We start from the raw sequence: 21,899 nt of genomic DNA on the forward strand, positions 1-21,899 counted from the left end.
CTTTGTAAACACAAAGAAATGGCTACAAAATCCCTAGATAGGGGGCAGAAGAGGCATCTCTCAAGTATCACAAGTAGATCTGCATTCTCTGCTTTTTGTCATGTCTGTATCTGACACAAATTACTATATACAATGATATTGTTTGGACCTGTTCACACTTGCATCATAATGTAAACCATGATACACTCCCCTATACATCGTTTGACTGAATTCCAATGGGGACTGATGTAGCATTGAGTGAACATCTTGAATTATGGTTCGAATCAGATTAAAAATTATTATTTATTTTTTTTAATTATCTCCAAATTGATTCTACACAAATAAATTGGCCTGAAAATTTCTGTATGATACTTCTAGGTCCCCTAGGACTCTGATTTTTTATTTATTTATAAAAAATTATGCATTTTTGCTCTTTCTCGCCTCTTCTCTCCATAAGTTCTTGAACGCAATCATAGCAATAGAAAATAATGTCAGACTGACACTGACATACATAGCTATGGGTAAACACATGGTTGATGGTGTTAACATGTGAAAAAAACACACAACATTGTGGCACACAGTGTTATGGGACAAAAACCAGTGGCTTGCTGGGACCAAGCGTCCAAAAAGTATACCTCAATGGGGGAAGAACACTGCCCCTGTTTACACACACACACATTTTAATGTCAGATAAACTAGTGGATTACTCTGCACAAGCATTCAAAAATTATGCCTTAGTGGGGGCAGAATGTCTGCCCTTAATTATGCTTGGACAAGTGTTAATTGTCAGAAGAAACAGTGGCTTTTCTGAAGTTGAAAAATTATCCCTTTTATTTGGACGCAGCAGCAGTACAATATGGGTGCGGAAAGAATATAATGTGTAGGGGTAATATGGCATCAATAGTAGCGCCAGCAGTAGCAGAACAGCATGGACCAGAATAGGAAGTAAGTAGATATACATGTGTTGGGGTAATAGTAGCAATGATGGCTGTGTAACAGTAATGGTAGTGGCAGTAGAGGAATTAGCAGAAGGGAGTAGCAGCTGTAGCAGTGGCAGAGAAGCAGCAGCCATATGGTAGGTAGCATGATGGTAGGCAGTCAGACAGTGGCAGTGGCATGATGTGGCACCATCAACAATGGCAGATCTATGTAGGTGTGTGAAAATCCTCATGGATCCATGCCTCGATCATTTTGACAAAAGTGACGTTTTGTACACTGGTGGAGGACAAGTTTGTCTGTTTTGGTGTGACAATGCCACCTGACATGCTGGAAACTGTCTCTGAGATGACACTGGAGGCTTTACAAGTCAGTACAGCCACTGCTCCAATCTGGCTGCTAAAAATACTTGGGATCAGGGAACATGGTATGCCTCAGAGAAAGGCTAGAGTCCAGGTAGTACTGAACCTGGGGTTTTAAGCGGTGCTTCTCCATACCTGGTGTGGCACATGGAAAAACTGCTCCATCATGTTGATACTGAACTGGCTGCTGCTGCTTCTACTGCTTGCAACAGTGGAGACGATTGGATTTGAGTGACTTGAAATGGTCAGAGAGGAGCCTCCTGGTCAGACATGTCAACAGCAGGCGTCTGTTCGACAAAAACTGTGGCGAGCTGCTTACACAGTGTTTCCTGGTAATGAAGCAATTTGGCTTCCCCATCGACAACAGGAAAACATTACCTCATTTTACTTTGATAGCAAAGGTCTAAAAGCATGGCTATCCAGTATTAATGAGATTTCTTGATGGTAAGGCTATGCCCGTCATTATGTAAGCAAGCAAGCATACAGCTTGCCATTCTGGCCAGAATGCTCAAGAACCAAGTTCATTCCGGCTTGGCGAACCACTGAGATGATTTCTTATCAGGGTGACAGAGTGGCCAACAAGATGTGTAAGCTGTTTGTCTTCTGCCATCCCTTTTTACATCAGCCTGAGCATCTGTTCAATGATAAATATCAGGGGGATAACATTGTTGATGCTGCAGTTGTCCCTACAGCGTTGAAGCTGCAGTGGTCCCTACTGACAAATCTGTTTACTTCTTCAAAGGACCTAAGTACATGACGCTCTTCTCTGATGAGCTGCCACCGCCTGACCTCAAAACCACACATGCTCCCTGCTGAGGTGCTACTCCTTATTTTGCATCAATTTTCAATGCGCTCAATAATCTTGCCGTAATATACAATGCGTTAAGTAAAGGTGCATTCACATCACCGTTTAGCTTTCCATTCTTCTGTTCCATCAGAAGAAGAGAGAGAGGAAAAAAAACAGGATCCTATAAAAAAAAAACGGATCCTGTTGCATCAGTTATACATAGGATTGCATGGGATCCATTTTGTTACAGGATCCGGTATAAAAACGGATTCTGTTGCACCAGTTGTCATCTGAGAAATTTCCGTCTTAGATCCCAGTTTTTTTAGATGGAAACAAAAGTACTAGTGTCGTTAGAGCATGCTCGGTCGAACACCAGATCGGCTCGAGAATCTCAATGCTCGGCACATGACGGTACTCGGCCGAGTACCGCATGTGCTCGAGCGCAATGCTCGAGTCTTCTTCATGTACATTTCTTGGCTGGCACGCACTGTAATGCCGTAGCCATGTTGGCTACTTGCATTACAGTGATTGGCTGGCCAGAACGCGTCATCGGGTGCTATAAAGCACCCGATGACACGTGTTCGGCTCAGTCTTAGTCAGGGAGATCTGAGCATAGAAAGGGACAGACAGTGTAGGGAGTGCTATTGAAAGATTTCTATTTGAAAAACGTTTCAGAGACCCAAAAGTCCTTTTAAGGACTATTGATTGTTACAGCAGCAATATATGTTTGTAGCGCAACCTGCGCTAAATTGCTCAGACTTAGGGAGAGCTGTGCATAGGAAGTGACAGACAGTGTAGGGAGTGTTATTGGAAGGTTTTTATTAGAAAAACTTTTCAGAGACTCAAAAGTCCTTTTAAGGACTATTGTGTGTGACAGCAGCAATATATATTTTTAGCGCATCCTGCTTTAAATAGCGTCTAATAGGCCGCTGCGGACAGTTACATTTTCCGCGCCACATCTTCTGTGTAAAGTGTGCGCATCCCTAAAATATCAGAGACATCTAGTGCACTTTTTCCGTAGACGGTGTCCGCTGCCGGCAGTGACATTAGCTGCGCCACATCTCCAGTGTAAAGTGTGCGCACCCAAAAAATATATGACATCCAGTGTACTTTTTCCGTAGACGGTGTCCGCTGCGGACAGTGACATTAGATGTGCCACATCTCTAGTGTAAAGTGTGCGCATACAAAAAATATCTGTGACATCCAGTGTACTTTTCCAATAGACGGTGTCCGCTTCTGACAGTGACATTACCAGTGCCACATCTGCAGTGTAACGAGTGTGCTTCAAAAATGTATCTGTGACATCCAGTATACTTTTTCAATAGACGGTGTCCGCTTCTGACAGTGACATTACCAGGGCCACATCTACAGTGTAACGTGTGTGCTTCAAAAATGTATCTGTGACATACAGTGTACTTTTTCCGTAGACGGTGTCCGCTTCTGACAGTGACCTTATCAGGGCCACATCTGCAGTGTAACATGTGCGCTTAAAAAAATTATCTGTGACATACAGTGTACTTTGTCAAAAGACGGTGTCCGCTTCTGACAGTGACACTACCAGGGCCACATCTGCAGTGTAACGTGTGCACATACAGTGTACTTTTTCCGTAGATGGTGTCCGCTTCTGACAGTGACCTTACCAGGGCCACATCAAAAATTGATCTGTGACATACAGTGTGCTTTTTTGCATAGACGCTGCAGACAGTGACATTACCGGTGGTACCTCTCCTGTATAATGTTTCCTCATCCCAAACACCTGTGATATTCCCTATAATTTTTCATTAGCCGCTGGTGACAGCATTGACATTATTTGCAGGATATCTCCTTTGTGACGTCTCCACATCCCAAATACCTTTTTAAATTTGTTTTTGCATACACTTCCAAATCCTACGCTACTGTACGTGTGACAGACTTTCAATCATATATAACATTTAATATGAAGAAGGCGAGCAGTAAGGAAAGTGGCCATGATGCTGATGGTGCACGCAGAGGCCGTGGCGCTGGGCGCAGTGAAACTGTGCCTGCTGCCAGAGCACAAGAAAAACAATCATCCACGATACCTAGCTTCATGTCCCAGTTGCAGGGTGGTGCAGGACACCGCTCTTGAAGTCAAACCAGTGCGACCAGGTGGTGGGTTGGATTGCAGCAGATAATGCTTCTAGTCGGTTAAGCACCACCCTGTCTTCCACCAAGTCCAGTCTAAGTAGCCAAGAGTCTTCTCAACCCAAACCTCACCCTGATCCTCCTTCCTCCCACCATGGAGAGTCTGGGCAAACAAGTCATCCCACATTCGGATATTCCGAGGAGTTCTTTTCAGTGCCATTCCTTGATTTGGCCCTTTTGCCAAGCACACTTGAAGAGGGACAGATCTTGTGCCCTGATTCCCAAACTCTTGAGCATCCACAATCACAAGAAGATGACGGTGGGGAACGGCAATTACTGTTTAATGAGGTGGATGATGATGAGACTCAATGGCAATTACTGTCTCAAGAGGTGGATGAAGAGGATGAGACACAGTTGTCAATCACTGAGGTTTTGGTTAGGTCAACAAGTCAGGAGGATGAGCAGAGTGAGGAAGTGGAATAGGAGGTGGTGGACAATGAAGTCACTGACCCAACCTGGGAAGGTTGAAAGCCGAGCGAGGACAGCAGTACAGAGGGGAAGGGATCAGCTGCACCGCAACAGGCTGGAAGACGCAGTGGGGTGGCAAAAGGGAGAAGGCAGGCCACACCAAACAGGCCCGCAAATGTTCCACGGAGCACCCCCTTGCGGAAATCTCCCTTGCCAAGGGGTAGGTGTTCTTCGGTATGCCGCTTTTTTGAGAAAAGTACGGAAGACAAATGAATAGTAGTTTGCAACTTGTGCCATACAAAAATGAGCCGGGGCGTGAACACTAGCAACCTTACCACCACCAGCATGATCCGCCACATGGCATCAAAGCACCGTAATAGGTGGGCCGAACATTAGGTCCACAATCTGCATCTGCAGGTCACAGCACTGCCTCCTCTTCCCCTGTGTTACGTGCTGGCCAATCCCCTGTCCAAGACGTAGGCCCGTATGCCTCCCGCCCTGCACCTGGACCTTTGGAAGCACCATCAGCGACCACATCCACTTCCATGTCCCGGCGCAGCGTCCAAATGTCCTTACCCCAGATATTTGAACGCAAGCGAAAATACCCAGCCACCCACCCACAGGCCATAGCACTAAATGTGCAGCTTTCCAAATTACTGGCCCTTGAAATGTTGCCATTTAGGCTTGTGGACACTGAGGCCTTCCGCAGCCTGATGTGGGTGGCCATCCCACGTTACACAGTCCCCAGCCGCCACTATTTTTCAAGGTGTGCTGTGCCCACTTTACATCACTATGTGTCCTGGGAGAGAGTAGTATCCTGGGATGGCACAGGTGCTACCGATGCCAAGGATTGCGGGCCCTACGTCCATCAGGGTTTCTGCCAGCCCACAAGTTAGTGGCTCCAACCCCCACTTCTCCTCTTCCGCCTCCTCCTCCTTTACTTCCACCTCCAAATTATCCATGTGCAGCACCAGTCAGTCATCAGTCTGTAGCTGGAAGCAGTGTAGCACTGCAGTGGGGAAGCGACAACAGGCCGTGTTGAAGCTGATATGCTTACGAAACAAACAGCACACCGCCGCAAAGAGCTATGGCAGGGGATAAGAGACCAGACAGAGCTGTGGCTCTCGCCACTCAACCTAGAACCAGGCATGGTTGTGTCTGATAATGGCCGTAACTTGCTGGCGGCTTTGGAGCTCGGCAAACTCACACACATCCCATGCCTAGCCCAAGTCTTAAACTTAGTGACTCAGTGGTTTCCCCTACCCCAATTTGCCTGAGATAATGGTGAAGGTGCGCCACGTGTGTGCACATTTCCGCAAGTCATCAACAGCTTCAGCCAGTCTGTCAACGCTACAGCAGCGCTGGAAATTGCCATCTCACCGGCTGTTGTGCGACGTTAGCACGCACTGGAACTCCATGTTCCACATGTTGGCCAGGCTTTGTGAGCAGCAGAGGACAGTAGTGGAATATCAGCTGCTACATGTTCGTCACCTTTCCAGTTAGCTTCCGCTATTCACAAGCGAGGAGTGGGCATGAATGTTTGACCTCTGTGAGGTTTTAATAAACTTTGAGGAATCAACACAGATGGTGAGCGGCGTAAACACTATTATCAATGTAACCATCCTCCTGCTGTGTCTTCTCAAACGCTCACTGCTCACAATTAAGGACGACGCTTTGCATGTGGAAGAGGTGGAAATGGGGGAAGACATTACACAGGGTGATAGCCAGACCACCCTGAGTTTGTATTCTCAGCGCGAATTTGTACGATGAAGAGGAGGAGGAGCAGGAGAGGGTAGTACCCATGGAAATTTAATTCCATCTGTTCAGCGTGGGTGGGCCGAAGAGGAGAAAGAGAATGAGGAGATTGAGAGTGATCCTCCTGATGACAACAGCGAAGTCTTGCCTGTTGGTACTCTGGCACACATGGCTGATTTCATATTAGGCTGCCTTTCCAGCGCGTTATACACATTTTAGACAATACGGATTACTGGTCGTTCACCCTTCTCGACCCCCACTACAAAGAGAACTTCTCATCTCTCATTCCTCTGGTGGAGAGGACGAGCAAAATAGTGCAATACCAGAAGATCCTTGTTGAAAAATTGCTACAAACATTTCCATCTGACAAAACTGGCTGCAGAGTCTGTAGTTCCTTGGACAACCGAGGAGGGGAGACAAGGGGAACACACAGCAGTTCCAACAGATTATCTAGATTATCTAGAGTCACCAAAGCGGCAGCAGGCCCTCACCCATAATGTTTTAGATGGTCAAATCAGCAGGCCCTTGCTCCAAATGTTTTTGAGGGTCACCAGCAGGCCATCAATCATAATTTTTCAAGACTGTGTATGATGCCCTCCTTTATGTGTAACAAAGTGTGTATTGGAGTTCCGGTTCCTTGTAATTTTTGGCAGCCCTTTCACTTAGTGCATAGGCTTTATGAGTATAGGAGTCCCACTAAATGAACTATTGTGCCACAATGTGAATGAGGCCCTCCTTTATGTGATATACAGGTTGTATCAAAGTGTCTCTTCTGTGTAATTTTTGGCAGCACTTGCACTTTATATACCAAGTAAATATACAGGAAAGAATGTTTCCTAACAATTTTTCCTCTAAAATCGATATTTCCTTCGGTTTTGTGCGTATTATTGTCAGTCTGTAAAATTGGCGTACTACTCGACAACATCGTTCCCAGCAGCGACCTGTGAGTCCAAGATGCATCCAGACATCCTCCCCATGCTGTTCCCGAACCATTTTGGAGGTGTTTCCATCAATTTCTAACCTTTTACTATGAACCAGGCACCCTCCCCTCTTCAGAGCAGGGGGGGCCTAGTTTAATGCTCGGGTTCTCCCATTGACATCCCGATGTGTTCAGCCAGAGAACCCGAGCACCCGAGCACTTTGGTGCTCGATTAACACAAAAAAGTACTGCATGCACTCCCATCTAAAAAACGGATCTCAGATGGAAATGGCTCAAACGGATAACTGATGCAACAGGATCAAATTTTTTTATAGGATTCTGTTTTTTTTTCTCTCTTTTTCTGATGGATCAGAAGAACGGAAAACTAAACGGTGATGTGAATGCTCCCTAACACAAATTTGATGCACTGAAATGTCAAATTGTGGATCTATCTCACAAATGTATTGCAATAGTGGATCCCTCTCTCCGGTTGTCATCCTGAAAAACGGATCCGGAATTTATCTTTTTCAAGATGCGCAGATCTCAAAACCAGATCCGTTTTTCCCTGAACACTTAGGACTGGATCCGGCATTAATGCATTTCAATGTAAAATAAAATCTGGCATTCCGGCAAGTGTTCCAGAATTTGGACGGAGAATATACTGCAGCATGCAAACAGTGACTGAACTGAAGACATCCTGATGCATACTGAACGGATTGCTTTCCATTCAGAATGCATTAAGATAAAACTGATCAGTTGTTTTCCGGTATTGAGCCCCTAGGATGGAACTCAATAGGGGAAAAGAAAAATGCTAGTGTGAATGTACCCTGAGACAGTAACTTATCCCTCACTCTCTCTATTTGCTTTCCCTGATCAACCCTAAAATATACTCAATTATATCTTATGCTCTCCATACACTTTCAATATAGTACGCTTATAGAGACCCACACACAAAATGGCATTCTTTGATGTTCTCAGCAAAAAGACCTTCCTGAATCCTGCCCCTATCTGGCTGATTAGGCTGTCTGCCTCCCTCTGAGCCAATCAAGGCAAACCCTTCCCCCCACTTCCTCCCAGTGTCATGTGATCCTCCATCTTCTTCCTCCCTCCTGGTTTTCCCCACCAATTCTAACGTTAAAATGATGTTGGGCACAATTTTTACATTTTTTCGTTCGAAATAAATCACCAAAACTTTGGATTCCTTTGGCGGACAAATTTTTCTGAAATTCAGAATGAATCCAATTACCTAAGAATCAATTTGCTCATCTTTAGTCTGGTGGTTTGGGTTGGGATCTCTATCATTTTGACTAGAAAAATACTGCTTCAGACATAGATTTGCTTTTCTAGTGCAGGGATACCAGCAGATGCTCCAAATTTATTAAATACATGTATTTAGAAGAAGACCTGTCTTAATTGTTCTTCCACCATGTTGTTTTAAATCTGGTATTCTGTGGGGAAAAAAATTGTTCTTTTTCTCTATAGTAAATAAAGGTGCATTTTTTGCGACACAGAGCTCAAAATCTCCTGCATAGACAGCGTTAAATTGTGCAATTTTGCCTGCCTGCAGTCACCACTAGAGGGAGCTTAAAAGTTTACTGCTTATATCTTTTTTTTTCTGTTACTGAGAATACAAAGCATGTAATAAACTCATAAGTTCCCCCTAGTGGTGGCCACTGTGTTCCATTTACAAACAAATTAAAAGTTTAGATTAAAAAAAGGTGGATACATGAACGTGTAAATATTTTGGTGCTATTCTATTTAATGATACATAAATCACAATGTTTTATTCTACTAGCTTATTTTTAGGTGTTTTTTCCTATTAAATATATCAGATTCATAAGAAAGAATAAACATCAGTCTACCATGTGCATATGTCTTTATCGTTATTATTAGATTATTTATTATCTGATTTGACTGTAAATAATTGGGCTCACCCTTTGTAAGAATAATGTGGAGTATAGATGACTAATCTCCTTCCGTCCTGTCTCTTTCAGATGTAGATGAGTGCACATTGTACGGATCCTGCAGTCAGACCTGTAGAAATACACAGGGGTCCTACGCTTGCAGCTGCGTAGAGGGGTATATCATGCAGTCTGACAACAGATCTTGCAAAGCAAAAAATGGTAAGTTCTACTAACCGGGTGCAATAAAAGATCTTGAGTATTTTATGTCCAATATGTTGTTTCTTACATGCAGAATTATAGTATTCTTATATGAATATAATAAAGTCTACATATAAAATACAGGTAGACAGAAGAAACTATATCCGACTTTATTCCTATTGGAATCTATCTATCTATTATATATCTATCTGTCTATCAATCATCTATCTGTTTATCTATCTTTAAAGATGTAGCAAACATTAACTTCATACTTAACGCGTTAAAGGGGTTGTGCCACTAATATAAACAGATAAATCGCTGTTATATAAATTTTCCAACTGCTTTACTCTAAAGTTATTAGACTCCCATTGCACCCTGTGGCAAATCTGTCTTCATATTCAGTTGCTGTAGGTTACGTCCTACATTGGAGCCTTGTAATGTAGGACGCAGGAGGCATCATTGCTAAGAACAAGGGATGTGCTTAGTGTCACATGATTTGCTGATGTCGGGAGGCATCTCACTGCCCTAAGGAATGATGGGATAGCAGATACATGATAAACCAGGAAGTAGGTTTTAAGCACGGGGGAAAAGAGAAAACTGCAAATGAAGTAAATATGGTAGAAAAAAAAAAAGACTATCGAAGGGGAAATGAAAGCTAAAGTAATTGATGAGAATACACTTTATAGTGAAAATCATTTATAACACATCCCCTTTACATACACTGCTGTAGAAAACTTTAAATACCTTTAAAATTTGAAGTTAAAGTTTGCTGGAATTGTGTTTTTAACAACTTGTGTGAAGCTAATGTTTGCTATATCTATACCTACTAATCTCAATTGTTAACTGATATGGGAATATACTAGACATTAGTTATTTGCATTTGGTGATTGACCTTCATCTTATATCACTACTTGTAAATGTTGCCTCCAAGACTTTTCTCCTGCTGCACCTACAGCATTTTCAGGAATACACTGCCTTTAACTTTAACCCAAGACTTAGAAAATAAAGATCCCACTTCAGGATTACTCAGATAGATATGAGATAGATCGATAGATAGATAGATAGATAGATAGATAGATAGATAGATAGGAGATAGATCGATAGATAGATAATAAATAGATAGATAGATAGACAGATATGAGATAGATAGATAGATAGATAGATAGATAATGGATAGATAGATAGATAGATAGATAGATAGATAGATAGATAGATAGATAGATAGATAGGAGATAGATAGATAGATATATAGATAGATAGATAGTTAGATACAGTTGCAAGAAAAAGTATGTGAACCCTTTGGAATGATATGGATTTCTGCACAAATTGGTCATAAAATATGATCTGATCTTCATCTAAGTCACAACAATAGACAATCACAGTCTGCTTAAACTAATAACACACAAAGAATTAAATGTTACCATGTTTTTATTGAACACACCATGTAAACATTCACAGTGCAGGTGGAAAAAGTATGTGAACCCCTAGACTAATGACATCTCCAAGAGCTAATTGGAGTGAGGTGTCAGCCAACTGGAGTCCAATCAATGAGATGAGATTGGAGGTGTTGGTTACAGCTGCCCTGCCCTATAAAAAACACACACCAGTTCTGGGTTTGCTTTTCACAAGAAACATTGCCTGATGTGAATGATGCCTCGCACAAAAGAGCTCTCAGAAGACCTACGATTAAGAATTGTTGACTTGCATAAAGCTGGAAAGGATTATAAAAGTATCTCCTAAAGCCTTGCTGTTCATCGGTCCACAGTAAGACAAATTGTCTATAAATGGAGAAAGTTCAGGACTGCTGCTACTCTCCCTAGGAGTGGCCGTCCTGTAAAGATGACTGCAAGAGCACAGCACAGACTGCTCAATGAGGTGAAGAAGAATCCTAGAGTGTCAGCTAAAGACTTACAAAAGTCTCTGGCATAAGCTAACATCCCTGTTAGCGAATCTACGATATGTAAAACACTAAACAAGAATGTATTTCATGTGAGGATACCACAGAGGAAGCCACTGCTGTCCAAAAAAACAATGCTGCACGTTTACAGTTTGCACAAGAGCACCTGGATGTTCCACAGCAGTACTGGCAAAACATTCTGTGGACAGATGAAACCAAAGTTGAGTTGTTTGGAAGAAACACACAACACTATGTGTGGAGAAAAAGAGGCACAGCACACCAACATCAAAACCTCATCCCAACTGTGAAGTATGGTGGTGGGGGCATCATGGTTTGGGGCTGGTTTGCTGCATCAGGGCCTGGACGGATTTCTATCATCGAAGGAAAAATTAATTCCCAAGTTTATCAAGACATTTTGCAGGAGAACTTAAAGCCATCTGTCCACCAGCTGAAGCTCAACATAAGATGGGTGTTGCAACAGGACAACGACCCAAAGCAAAGAAGTAAATCAACAACACAATGAAGAAAATACGCCTTCTGGGGTGGCCCAGTCAGAGTCCTGACCTCAACCCGATTGAGATGCTGTGGCATGACCTCAAGAAAGCGATTCACACCAGACATCCCAAGAATATTGCTGAACTGAAACAGTTCTGTAAAGAGGAATGGTCAAGAATTACTCCTGACCGTTGTGCACGTCTGATCTGCAACTACAGGAAACGCTTGGTTGAAGTTATTGCTGCCAAAGGAGGTTCAACCAGTTATTAAATCCAAGGGTTCACATACTTTTTCCACCTGCACTGTGAATGTTTACATGGTGTGTTCAATAAAAAAATGGTAACATTTAATTCTTTGTGTGTTATTAGTTTAAGCAGACTGTGATTGTCTATTGTTGTGACTTAGATGAAGATCAGATCACGTTTTATGACCAATTTGTGCAGAAATCCATAACATTCCAAAGGGTTCACATACTTTTTCTTGCAACTGTAGATAGATAGATAGATAGATAGGAGATAGATAAATAGGAGATAGGAGATAGATATTAGATAGTTAGATAGATAGGCGACAGATATATATATATATATATATATATATATTAGATAGATAGATAGATAGATAGATAGATAGATAGATAGATAGATAGATAGATAGATAGATATGCAGACAGCTAAACTTGATGGATGACACATTAAGTAAACAATGTCACTCTTTCAATGTATTTCAATGGCTTTTGTCACAAGATAGCACGAGATATCACTGTGACATTTGTTATCAGAGTTATCTGGGTCAATTTTTGGTGAAAAAAATGGATGGTTTATTAACCAGACCATTTTTTTTCACCAAAGTTTGGAGTGCTGCGGTCCTTTTTCAAATATATCTACATAGGACCTTGGTCTCAGGTCCCGGGAAGGATTTTGCATCTGCTATTATTGTGTGCTGCTTTTTCATTTTTTTTAGATAGATAGATTTGTAGATAGACATATACCAATAGAGTACTTTTTATTTGCCTGGCTCGATGTCATGATGACATCACACAATGTGATATCAGTGGTATTCCATAGAACAGCAACATTCTTTTACTTTAATAGGAAATTTTGACTAGAGAATTGCTGCTTTAATCTTTTAATGCTGCAGTTATCCAGTTTGTACGTAGCCCAAAATGACAAATTCAGTTCTGCTACATCTGCCTCCAAGCTTGAATTTCCTTTGAGAATTGATTTGATTGACGGGTGTTCGGCATTAAATATGCTAAACTATGTGAGCAAGTTGTTCCAGTGAAAATGTTACTGATACGAAACCTACATGAAGAAATTACTCCTTTTTTTTTTTACACAAGTGAATTTCAGGCAGCAGATGGACGTAAATCTTCCAATATATTTAAATATAGAAATGCTTACCTGAACATTACATTCATATTCCATTTAAATAAGTGATTAGCTGCGGTTCAACAGTTTTACACCGTAATAGCTTTACTTTCCTGATATACATTACAGTTCAATTAAAATATGCCTTCAATAGCCATATTTAATTAATCATCTCAGCTGTGTCAAGGATTTGGGTTGATAAATTAACTTGACCTCTTTTTCTTTGACATTGCATTTTGTTCAGACGTTTTATGCCTAGAAATTTGCTTTATACCATTGCTACCATATTGACACTATTTGATGACCGATAATAAACTACATTAGATCCCATTGAGAACCAGATAGGACATTCATAATCTGTCAGATGCTGAATTTTGATTTCACTATAATGAAGTCAGAAAACAACTCAGTGGCTTCCATGGGATAGTGTGGTGAGCATGCTCTATGGCATGTCAGATGGTATTATGACATTGATGCTATTGATATTATTAGTTGCTTGATTTTTAACCGGCTTATGTTGGAAATTCCTATGGATTTTGTAGATCCAGGAAGTTCAAGATTTCTCAGATGTTGAATTTTATGTTCACAATAAAGTAAGAAAACTACTATGGTTTGGTGTTTGGAGCATGCTATGGGACATGTCAGAGGGAATTATAACATTGATGCTATTGATGTTCTTTGGTGATTGATTCTCAGCTGGTTTCTGATGGACAGTCTTGTGGATTTTGCAGATTGAAAGTTCATGATCTGTTGGATGCAGAATTTTGTGTTTACAATAACAAAAAGTGAGAAAACAACTCAATGACTGCTATGGTTTAGTGTTGTGATTAGAATCAATCTTGGGATCACAGATCCAAAGTCGATTCATTTTAACACTTTGTTTTAATGCTGTACGGAGACCTGTTTCCATACAGCATTTAAATGTATTGCTTCCGTGGAGGCTAAATTCGCTTCACCCGAAGTCGCGCGATACTTCGGTGTATGAATGTGGTACTCAGTTCTGCATCTTTACAAGCATCTCAAATGAGCAAACCAAAGTTGGGTTTGGTACCGAGGACCAGCCGGTACCAAACCTGACCTCAGATTCCGAATATGAAATGTTTTTAAAGATGTAGAACTGAATACCAAATTCATTCACCAAAGTCTCATGAGACTTCAGGTGAAACTCCACTGAGACTCTACTGAGGCAATACATTTTAAGGCAGTACGGAGACAGATCTCCATACAGCATTAAAACAAAGTGTTAGAACAAATTGACTTTGAATCTATGATCAAAGGCTCGGTTTGCTCAACACTAGTTGTGTGCATGGTCTGTAACTTGAGGGAAATTATAGCATTGATGCTGTTAGATACTTAGCTGGTTTTGGTTGAAAAGTCCTTTCGATTTGATAGATATGAGCTTTCCGATATATCAGATATTGAACTTTGTGTTCACAATAAAGAAGTCTGAAAACAAATCATTGACTTCTGCGGGATTGAGTTTTGAACATGCTCTGTGACATAACAGGGAGAATTGTGACATAGATGAAGTTAAGAATATTTAATGAGTGATGCTCAATTGGTTTATGATGGAAAGTTTTTTGAATATTATAGATAAGAAGCTCACGTTCTGTCAGATTCTGAACTTTATCTTCACAATAAAGCTGTCACAAAACAACTTTATGACTTCTATGGGAGAGTGTTGTGAGCATGCTCTGCGACTTGTAAGGGAAAAGAGGAAGAAACTATACTTTTTCCATCATGATCTGGTTTTCAAAGAGATCATATATTTCATTGTGCTCTTGTCCTTGTTGTTATGAGATGACTGATGATGTATTTAAAAAGTAATAAAGTGAGTGTGCAACAACCAAAGTGAAAACTGTGTGCCACAACTTTTGCTCTTTGACCTCAAAATGAGATATACAATAATATCATATAATAGAAGAACCCTTATAATAAAATTGCATCCACCTAGTTAAAGAATACAGTATAAGAAGTTTTATCACTCAAGCTACAATAGTTAAGGTAGGTAAGATAGAGATAGATAGATAGATAGATAGATAGATAGATAGATAGATAGATAGATAGATAGATAGATAGATAAATCAGTGCCTTGATAAACTGTATACTGCAGGGCTGTAGCCCCTATTATTATTCAGGGCCATACAAAGCCAATTACATTTACAATAAAGCTTGATTTATACTTTATATATTGTCTCCCCAATCACCAGGATGTGGCTTAGTGTTTTCTCACAGGTAACCAACCTTGCCAAAGATTATTTTTCCAGGTACTGTATGCCTTTGAACTATTTGAAGGTAGAAACCAGCCATCATAAAATCCTCTTTGTTTATGGATAGACAGATAGATATGAGCTACAGTAGATAAATAGATAGATAAATAGATAGATATATAGATAGCTAATTAGCTCATAAACATTTATATAAAGTATTTTGGGTCAATCCTCTCCCACTTTTAGACCTCCTACCTTCCCTATTTTGGCATCACTCCTCTTTATATGCAATGGGCAGCTCTCATGCATGGTGAAGTGCTAAGCATGGTTAGCATCTAAGGCAGAAAAACCGCACCACTGATGAGTATGAAACACAAGAACCAAACAGTCCATATTATGTAAAAAAAATAATCTTTAGAGGCTGAGGGAATATTATTGAAATGGTAAAAATTCTTGTCATATACAGTTAAGAAATTTAACAAAATAAGGGCTTTGAATTTGTGATTCATTTGTGATTCATCTCCTATAATAATCAACATTAGAGGCTTATGTGGCTTGAAATATATTTGGAAAGGAGTTTTATAGAGCGTTTTACAAAATTTGAAAAGTGAAGACTTTCCTCTGTCCCCGATTCTGTCAATCTGGAGAATTCTGATGTTATATCCTTCACAAAGATCATTAAATCTGTATACCCCTATGACTTGAAAGGAACATGCTTTATTCAAAAGTGGTACAAAAAGGAATCAGTATGTATTTAAAAGTAACATTTCAGACATGATTTTTTATTTGCCTTTCAGTTACAAGACACCTATTCATGAGTGCTCGTGACCAAAAATATACATGAAATTGCTGTAGGATTCATGGGTGCATGAGACTACAGTGTTTTCTAGAAACCATTGGGTGGGTGGCGGGGATACTGGTTCTCCAGATGGAGATTCAGCTAGGAGTCTTACAGGCAGTGCTTCCTGGGAAAAGTATTCAAATTAGCTCTCCTCCAGAAGGAATAAAACTGTCTCTACATGGTAAGTCAATGTCCAATGCATTGTAATATGACTAGGAAATTCAGCCAAGCCAGAGACACCCATCTGTGGACAGATGGTTCCAAATAGAGCCCCCACTCCCTAGAACAGGTCCTATGAATATGCTGCTATTTTGTACTCGGCCTTGTACTGAAAAGGGATAAGAACCCAAAGAAGCTGTGTACAGGGGGGTGTCTCTATTTTGCTGAAATCCCAAATCATGTTTCAAGACTCTTTAATTTGTCTGACATTGACTTAAATTGTAGATATATACTGCATAGATGGCACTAGAGGAGCATTTATATTTTGTCTGGTGTACGCATTTACATGTATATAATTAGAGAACCACGAAAGGTCTTTAGACTTTATTTCTAGACTAGGACTACCCACTGGGCCAATTTTTTAGCTGCATTAAATGGGCACATTTTAGGATCCATCTCCTGGTCTAGTACCAGCCCATATCCGTACCTTAACCACATTTTGAAAACCACAGGGTTTCATGATTATCTAAGCTTGGTTTATTAGAACTGTGATCCAAAAAACATGGGATAAAATGGTTGTGGCCTTAAAGGAGTTGTCCACCTTTGGTGTGTGTGTATGTGGGGGGAAGGGAGTAGGCAAACTGTCACTTCTGGGCATACCAGCAAAGGAAAGCACACTTACCTGCTCCCGGATGCTGGGTCTTGGCTCCTTTGCTCCCTGGCCTCGGCTGCCTCACTCAGGTTCCCTACTGTCAACATCTGCTTTGGCACCTCTGCAGCCAATAGGTGACCTGCTCCCCTTGCATCAAGTGACTAACTGACATGACACAAGAGGAACAGTTCAGGAGGAGCTGCAGAGGTGTCAAAGCAGATGTTGACAGTAGGGAACCTGAATGAGGCAGCCGAGGCCAGGGAGCAAAGGAGCCAGGACCCAGCATCCTGGAGCAGGTAAGTATGCTTTCCTTTACTGGTCTGCCCAGGAGGGGAATTCTGCCAACCCTCTCACCCAAAAAGGTTCCAACCCCTTTAAAATGGGACCTAAAATGAGTCACCAATCAATGTAAGCTTACAGTATATGATCAAGGCTTTTATTCTTAATGTAAACTATTCACTATTTTCAGATCAATGATACATCTGTACTTCTTGAAATTTATTTTGTGTCTGATTCATTGAATTTTTCAAGAAATTTAATTTGTGTCTGAATCAATTTTACCAGAATCAAAATTTCTACAATTGCCCTAAAAATTTGTATATGACACTCTGAAGTGTCCTAGAACTCATATTTTTTCTGTCTTGTCTTTCTCTCTTTTTGAAAAAAAAAAAGTTTTTTGCTCTCTCTCTCACCCCTTTTTTATGTTCTTTATTTGGGGAAATTCACTTATCCCTAATGCTAATCCTTGGTCTTTATGGATATAGGCCATATTTGATTAATCTTTGAAGTTGTTTTCCTCCTGTACTGAACTTAAATAGTGCCAACATATTGCACAGCTGTGTACGGAGATCCCTATTCCCTATGGAGGACTCACAATCTAAAATCCAAAATAAACCTATCAGTATAGATTCGGAGTGAAGGACAAAACCCACACAAACCTGGGGAGAACAAACTTCATGCAGATGTTACCCTTGATTGGATTCATATTCAGGATCTCTTGGCTGCAAAGAAACAGTGCTAACCCTACACCACAAGCGTATGGATCTGGACTCTATAGATCTTAGGGGTACCTGTCTTCACTCTGGACCTCGTTTAGGGTTTACACAACGTCCAGTTTATCCAATGTTCCTCTTGGATTGATTTAGCTTTGTGCATAATGATGCAGTGTTTTTTTCCCCCCATTACTGGTTCTTCCAGAGATGTTATATCTGGGACAGCTTCCAAGATGATATTTTAAGAATGCTGGGAAGTAGACGCTGTTGGCTCTAATAAGTCTTTACATTTTGTCACTGTTAGTAGAAAAATTTTGTCCTACTACATGCTGAAGAATACATACATTGTGACAATAACATATATCCTTTCTTTGATTTTACATTAGATTTTTTTTTCTAACCTTATTATATTAAAAAGCATTGAACACAAATGTTGAACAGCAGCTTATTAACATCACTCTCATCAATGGGGTGTTTGCTTTGCTTTTGTACATTTATCAGGATTTGTCTTAGCATCCTCCCAACAGTGAAAGTTTGAAATCTTTTCATATCAGTCTCAAAGCTGTGTTGCCTGAGGTCACATGGCAGCTTTATATTGCTGGAAATAAAAGTGGAGTGTGCAATCTACCAAAATAGCCAAAGGGTACACAATAGCGTACAGTATGTCCTTGAATCAAGACAATTCCTGTCATATTCATGCATTCTGGTGCATTTATAGCCATGATAAACTCAGCCTCCAGAAATATGTGTGTGCAGTACTCATGGAATAACTACAAACATAAGTACAATAGGTTATTTTCCCTGGTATCATCTTTTTGTAGTATTAGTAACCATAGGAAAACACATTGGGGCAGATTTACCAAACCTAAGATTTTGACAATGTTAACTTAGACTAGGCAGTTTAAAGATGCACCTAATTTATCTCATTGTCTCAGGTGGGAATATAAATTTGGTGAATCTTTAAATCATTTACATCATTTATAGCCTGGTTTACTTTGCACCAAAATACCTGTGCTATTTGGTGCATATTGGTGCATTTTAGACCCCTTTCCCATTAAACTCCAACTATTTCCAGCAAAACTATACCCTCTCACTGAGCAAGATGCAAAAACACTTAAAAGTGTCTTTTTGCTAATGATATATCCGCTGGATAGGTCATCAGAATATGATCGTGGGGGGGTCCTACACCCAGAACCCCTGCTGATCAGCTGTTTGAGAAAGCACCGGCGCTCGCATCTTACCAAGCACAGCGCCGTACATCGTATGCCTAGGAAAAGCTTGAGAAGGCCACGGCACTACCGTGAGCACCACTGCCTTCTCAAAAAGCCGATTGAGGGGGTCCAGGGTGCCAGATCCCTACCAATAAGATACTGATGACCTATCAAGAGGTCAAAGCATGTAGGACAGTTTTTTTTTGTTTGTTTTTGCAAAAAAACTGGTGCATTTGGCTCAGGCAGGGGTACAGCTAGAGGTGCTGAAGATGTGCCCCAAGTGTTGGTCGATGAAGGCGGGAAGGCATCAACAACCCATTCTGTCTTAGCCTGGGTATTTAGTTACAGAGCTAGAACAAAACCCTAAATCTTTGCCTTGGTAAAACAATAATTTGGATTAAAAAAAAAATATATGTAGTGGATCTAGTATCTTTCAAAACAAAATCCATCAAATAGCCTTCAGCTCAGTTGAAGATCGTCACTTTTTGGCTGTTGATCAAGCATGAAGTTAAGTGTGCATTCCCCAACTGCTGAAAGAATACATGCGATCCCAAAAGTAAATAGTGTTGATCGCGTATTTTCTAATTGCAAATTTTTATCGCAAATATCGGCACTTCGAGAATTCGTGAAGATCTAGAATATAGTGCTATATCTTTGGAATCGCGAATATTCTAGATTTTTTTTCATCAGTACCCTGATTGCTTCTTGCTTGTGGGCCAATGAGAAGGCTGCAATATCTTTGTCTGAGCTTAGCAACATCCCTAGCAACCAATAGGAAAGTTGCCTACTCCTTACTATATAAGAACCTCCCCAGCAGTCACTTTCTGCTGTTTTTTGCAGTTCTGAGAGAGAGAGCAGTGTCATTGCTGTGCTCTGTGCTTTGCAGACTCATCTGGATCCTTATCCAATTACATTAGATAGTTAGTTAGCTCATATATATAATACAGATAGTCAGTGTAGGTTAGATAGTGATATAGTGTAGCTAATCCTGATTCCAGTGCAGGGTGTTAGGTAGTGTGATAGGAATTACTGTGCTGTGATAAGGATTAGTGTCTTTGTCTTTCGTCTTTGAAAAAAATATGCGCATCATTAGTGCCTATTTGCGCAATTGTAAATATATTGGAGCACTATATCTCCATATAAAGCTGTTGTTCTGCCATGCATGTGAAATGTAATCAAAAACAATGCTGTAATGTAAAATTACTTACAGTGATCAGGAGTTGTTCCTCACGGTCACGTAAGTTGCTTCCAATCATTTTCTCCAGTCTCTGGAAACTTCAAGCAGCTTGAAAAATGTATATCAAAAGTGACCCACTCCTGTATTGTGCGAGCAATACGTGCATATTACATTGCTGATTTTCGTAATCTTGAAAATAATGACTGGAGATCACAAATTCTAGAATTTGCTAAGTTATAGCGAATATTAGGCCAAAAATTTGCGAAATATCGCAAAAACTAATATTGCCTATGCTGCTCATCACTAAAAGTAAACACAATAAAGCACAAATAACCAAAAACTCACCCATTGTTTTCTTTTACAAGTACTGATTATTGGGATTTCCATAAAGATGACCTCTCACTTCTGCTGACTACTAACTACTTGCATTTCCCATGTAATAATATTTTCTGGTGTTACTAGTTGGGGTTGTTGGCTCTGCATAGTTTGATCCTGGAAGAAATGAATGGCTAGTGTCAGGCTGTTCGGGGACACCCCCTTCCCCCTTCCCAACTGGTAACACCAAGATGGACTTGAATTGCACTGCTGGCAGTTCATTCATAAAATTCTAGAAGGAGTAACAGAGAAATGCACAACATAAAGTCATATGAAGTGATACTCCAGAATTGTTATCACACAATGAATAAAAGTAGCTACTAAGGGTACTTTCACACTTGCGGCAGAGGATTCCATCGCCGGAACTGCCTGCTGGATCCGTCAAAATGTATGCAAACTGATGGCATTTGTCAGATGGATCAGGATCCTAATCCGCATGACAAATGCATTGAAATACCGGATCCGTCTCTCTAGAAAAACGGATCCGGCATTTATTTATTTTTTAAATTTTTTGCGGTCTGAGCATGCGCAAACCGGATCTGTTTTGCCTGAACACTCGGGGACGGATCCGGCATTAATGCATTTCAATGGAAAAAAAATGTTGATTCCGACATTCCGGCTATTGTTCCGGCTATTTTGGACGAAGATAAAATCGCAGCATGTTGCGATATTATCTCTGTCCTGAAAAGTCAAAAAGACTGAACTGAAGACAATCTGATGCATCCTTAACGGATTTCTCTCCATTCAGAATGCATTATGATAAAACTGATCAGCTCTTTTCCGGTATTGAGCCCTTAGGACAGAACTCAATGCCGTAAAAGAATGACGCTAGTGTGAAAGTAGAGATGTCGCGAACATAAAATTTTCCGTTCAGCGAATGTTCGCGAACGGGTGAACCGGGCGAACCGCCATAGACTTCAATAGGCAGGCAAATTTTTAAAACCCACAGGGACTCTTTCTGGCCACAATAGTGATGGAAAAGTTGTTTCAAGGGGACTAACACCTGGACTGTGGCATGCCGGAGGGGGATCCATGGCAAAACTCCCATGGAAAATTACGTAGTTGACGCAGAGTGTGGTAAGTTGAATTTGCAATGCGACTAATATAACCTG

At 40.7% G+C, this 21,899-nt stretch overlaps 1 protein-coding gene across 1 annotated transcript in view; it reads left to right on the forward strand.

Annotated features, from left to right (window-relative positions):
• LRP1B (LDL receptor related protein 1B) overlaps positions 1-21,899 on the forward strand; it is a 1,344,280-nt gene that overhangs the window by 394,125 nt on the left and 928,256 nt on the right. The window contains exon 6 of the mRNA XM_040441523.1: positions 9,304-9,432. Coding sequence (XP_040297457.1) covers positions 9,304-9,432 — 129 coding nt within the window. The remainder of the gene's footprint in view (positions 1-9,303; positions 9,433-21,899) is intronic.

Source organism: Bufo bufo, chromosome 7 (genome assembly GCF_905171765.1).
Source record: "Bufo bufo chromosome 7, aBufBuf1.1, whole genome shotgun sequence".
Lineage (NCBI taxonomy): Eukaryota > Metazoa > Chordata > Amphibia > Anura > Bufonidae > Bufo > Bufo bufo.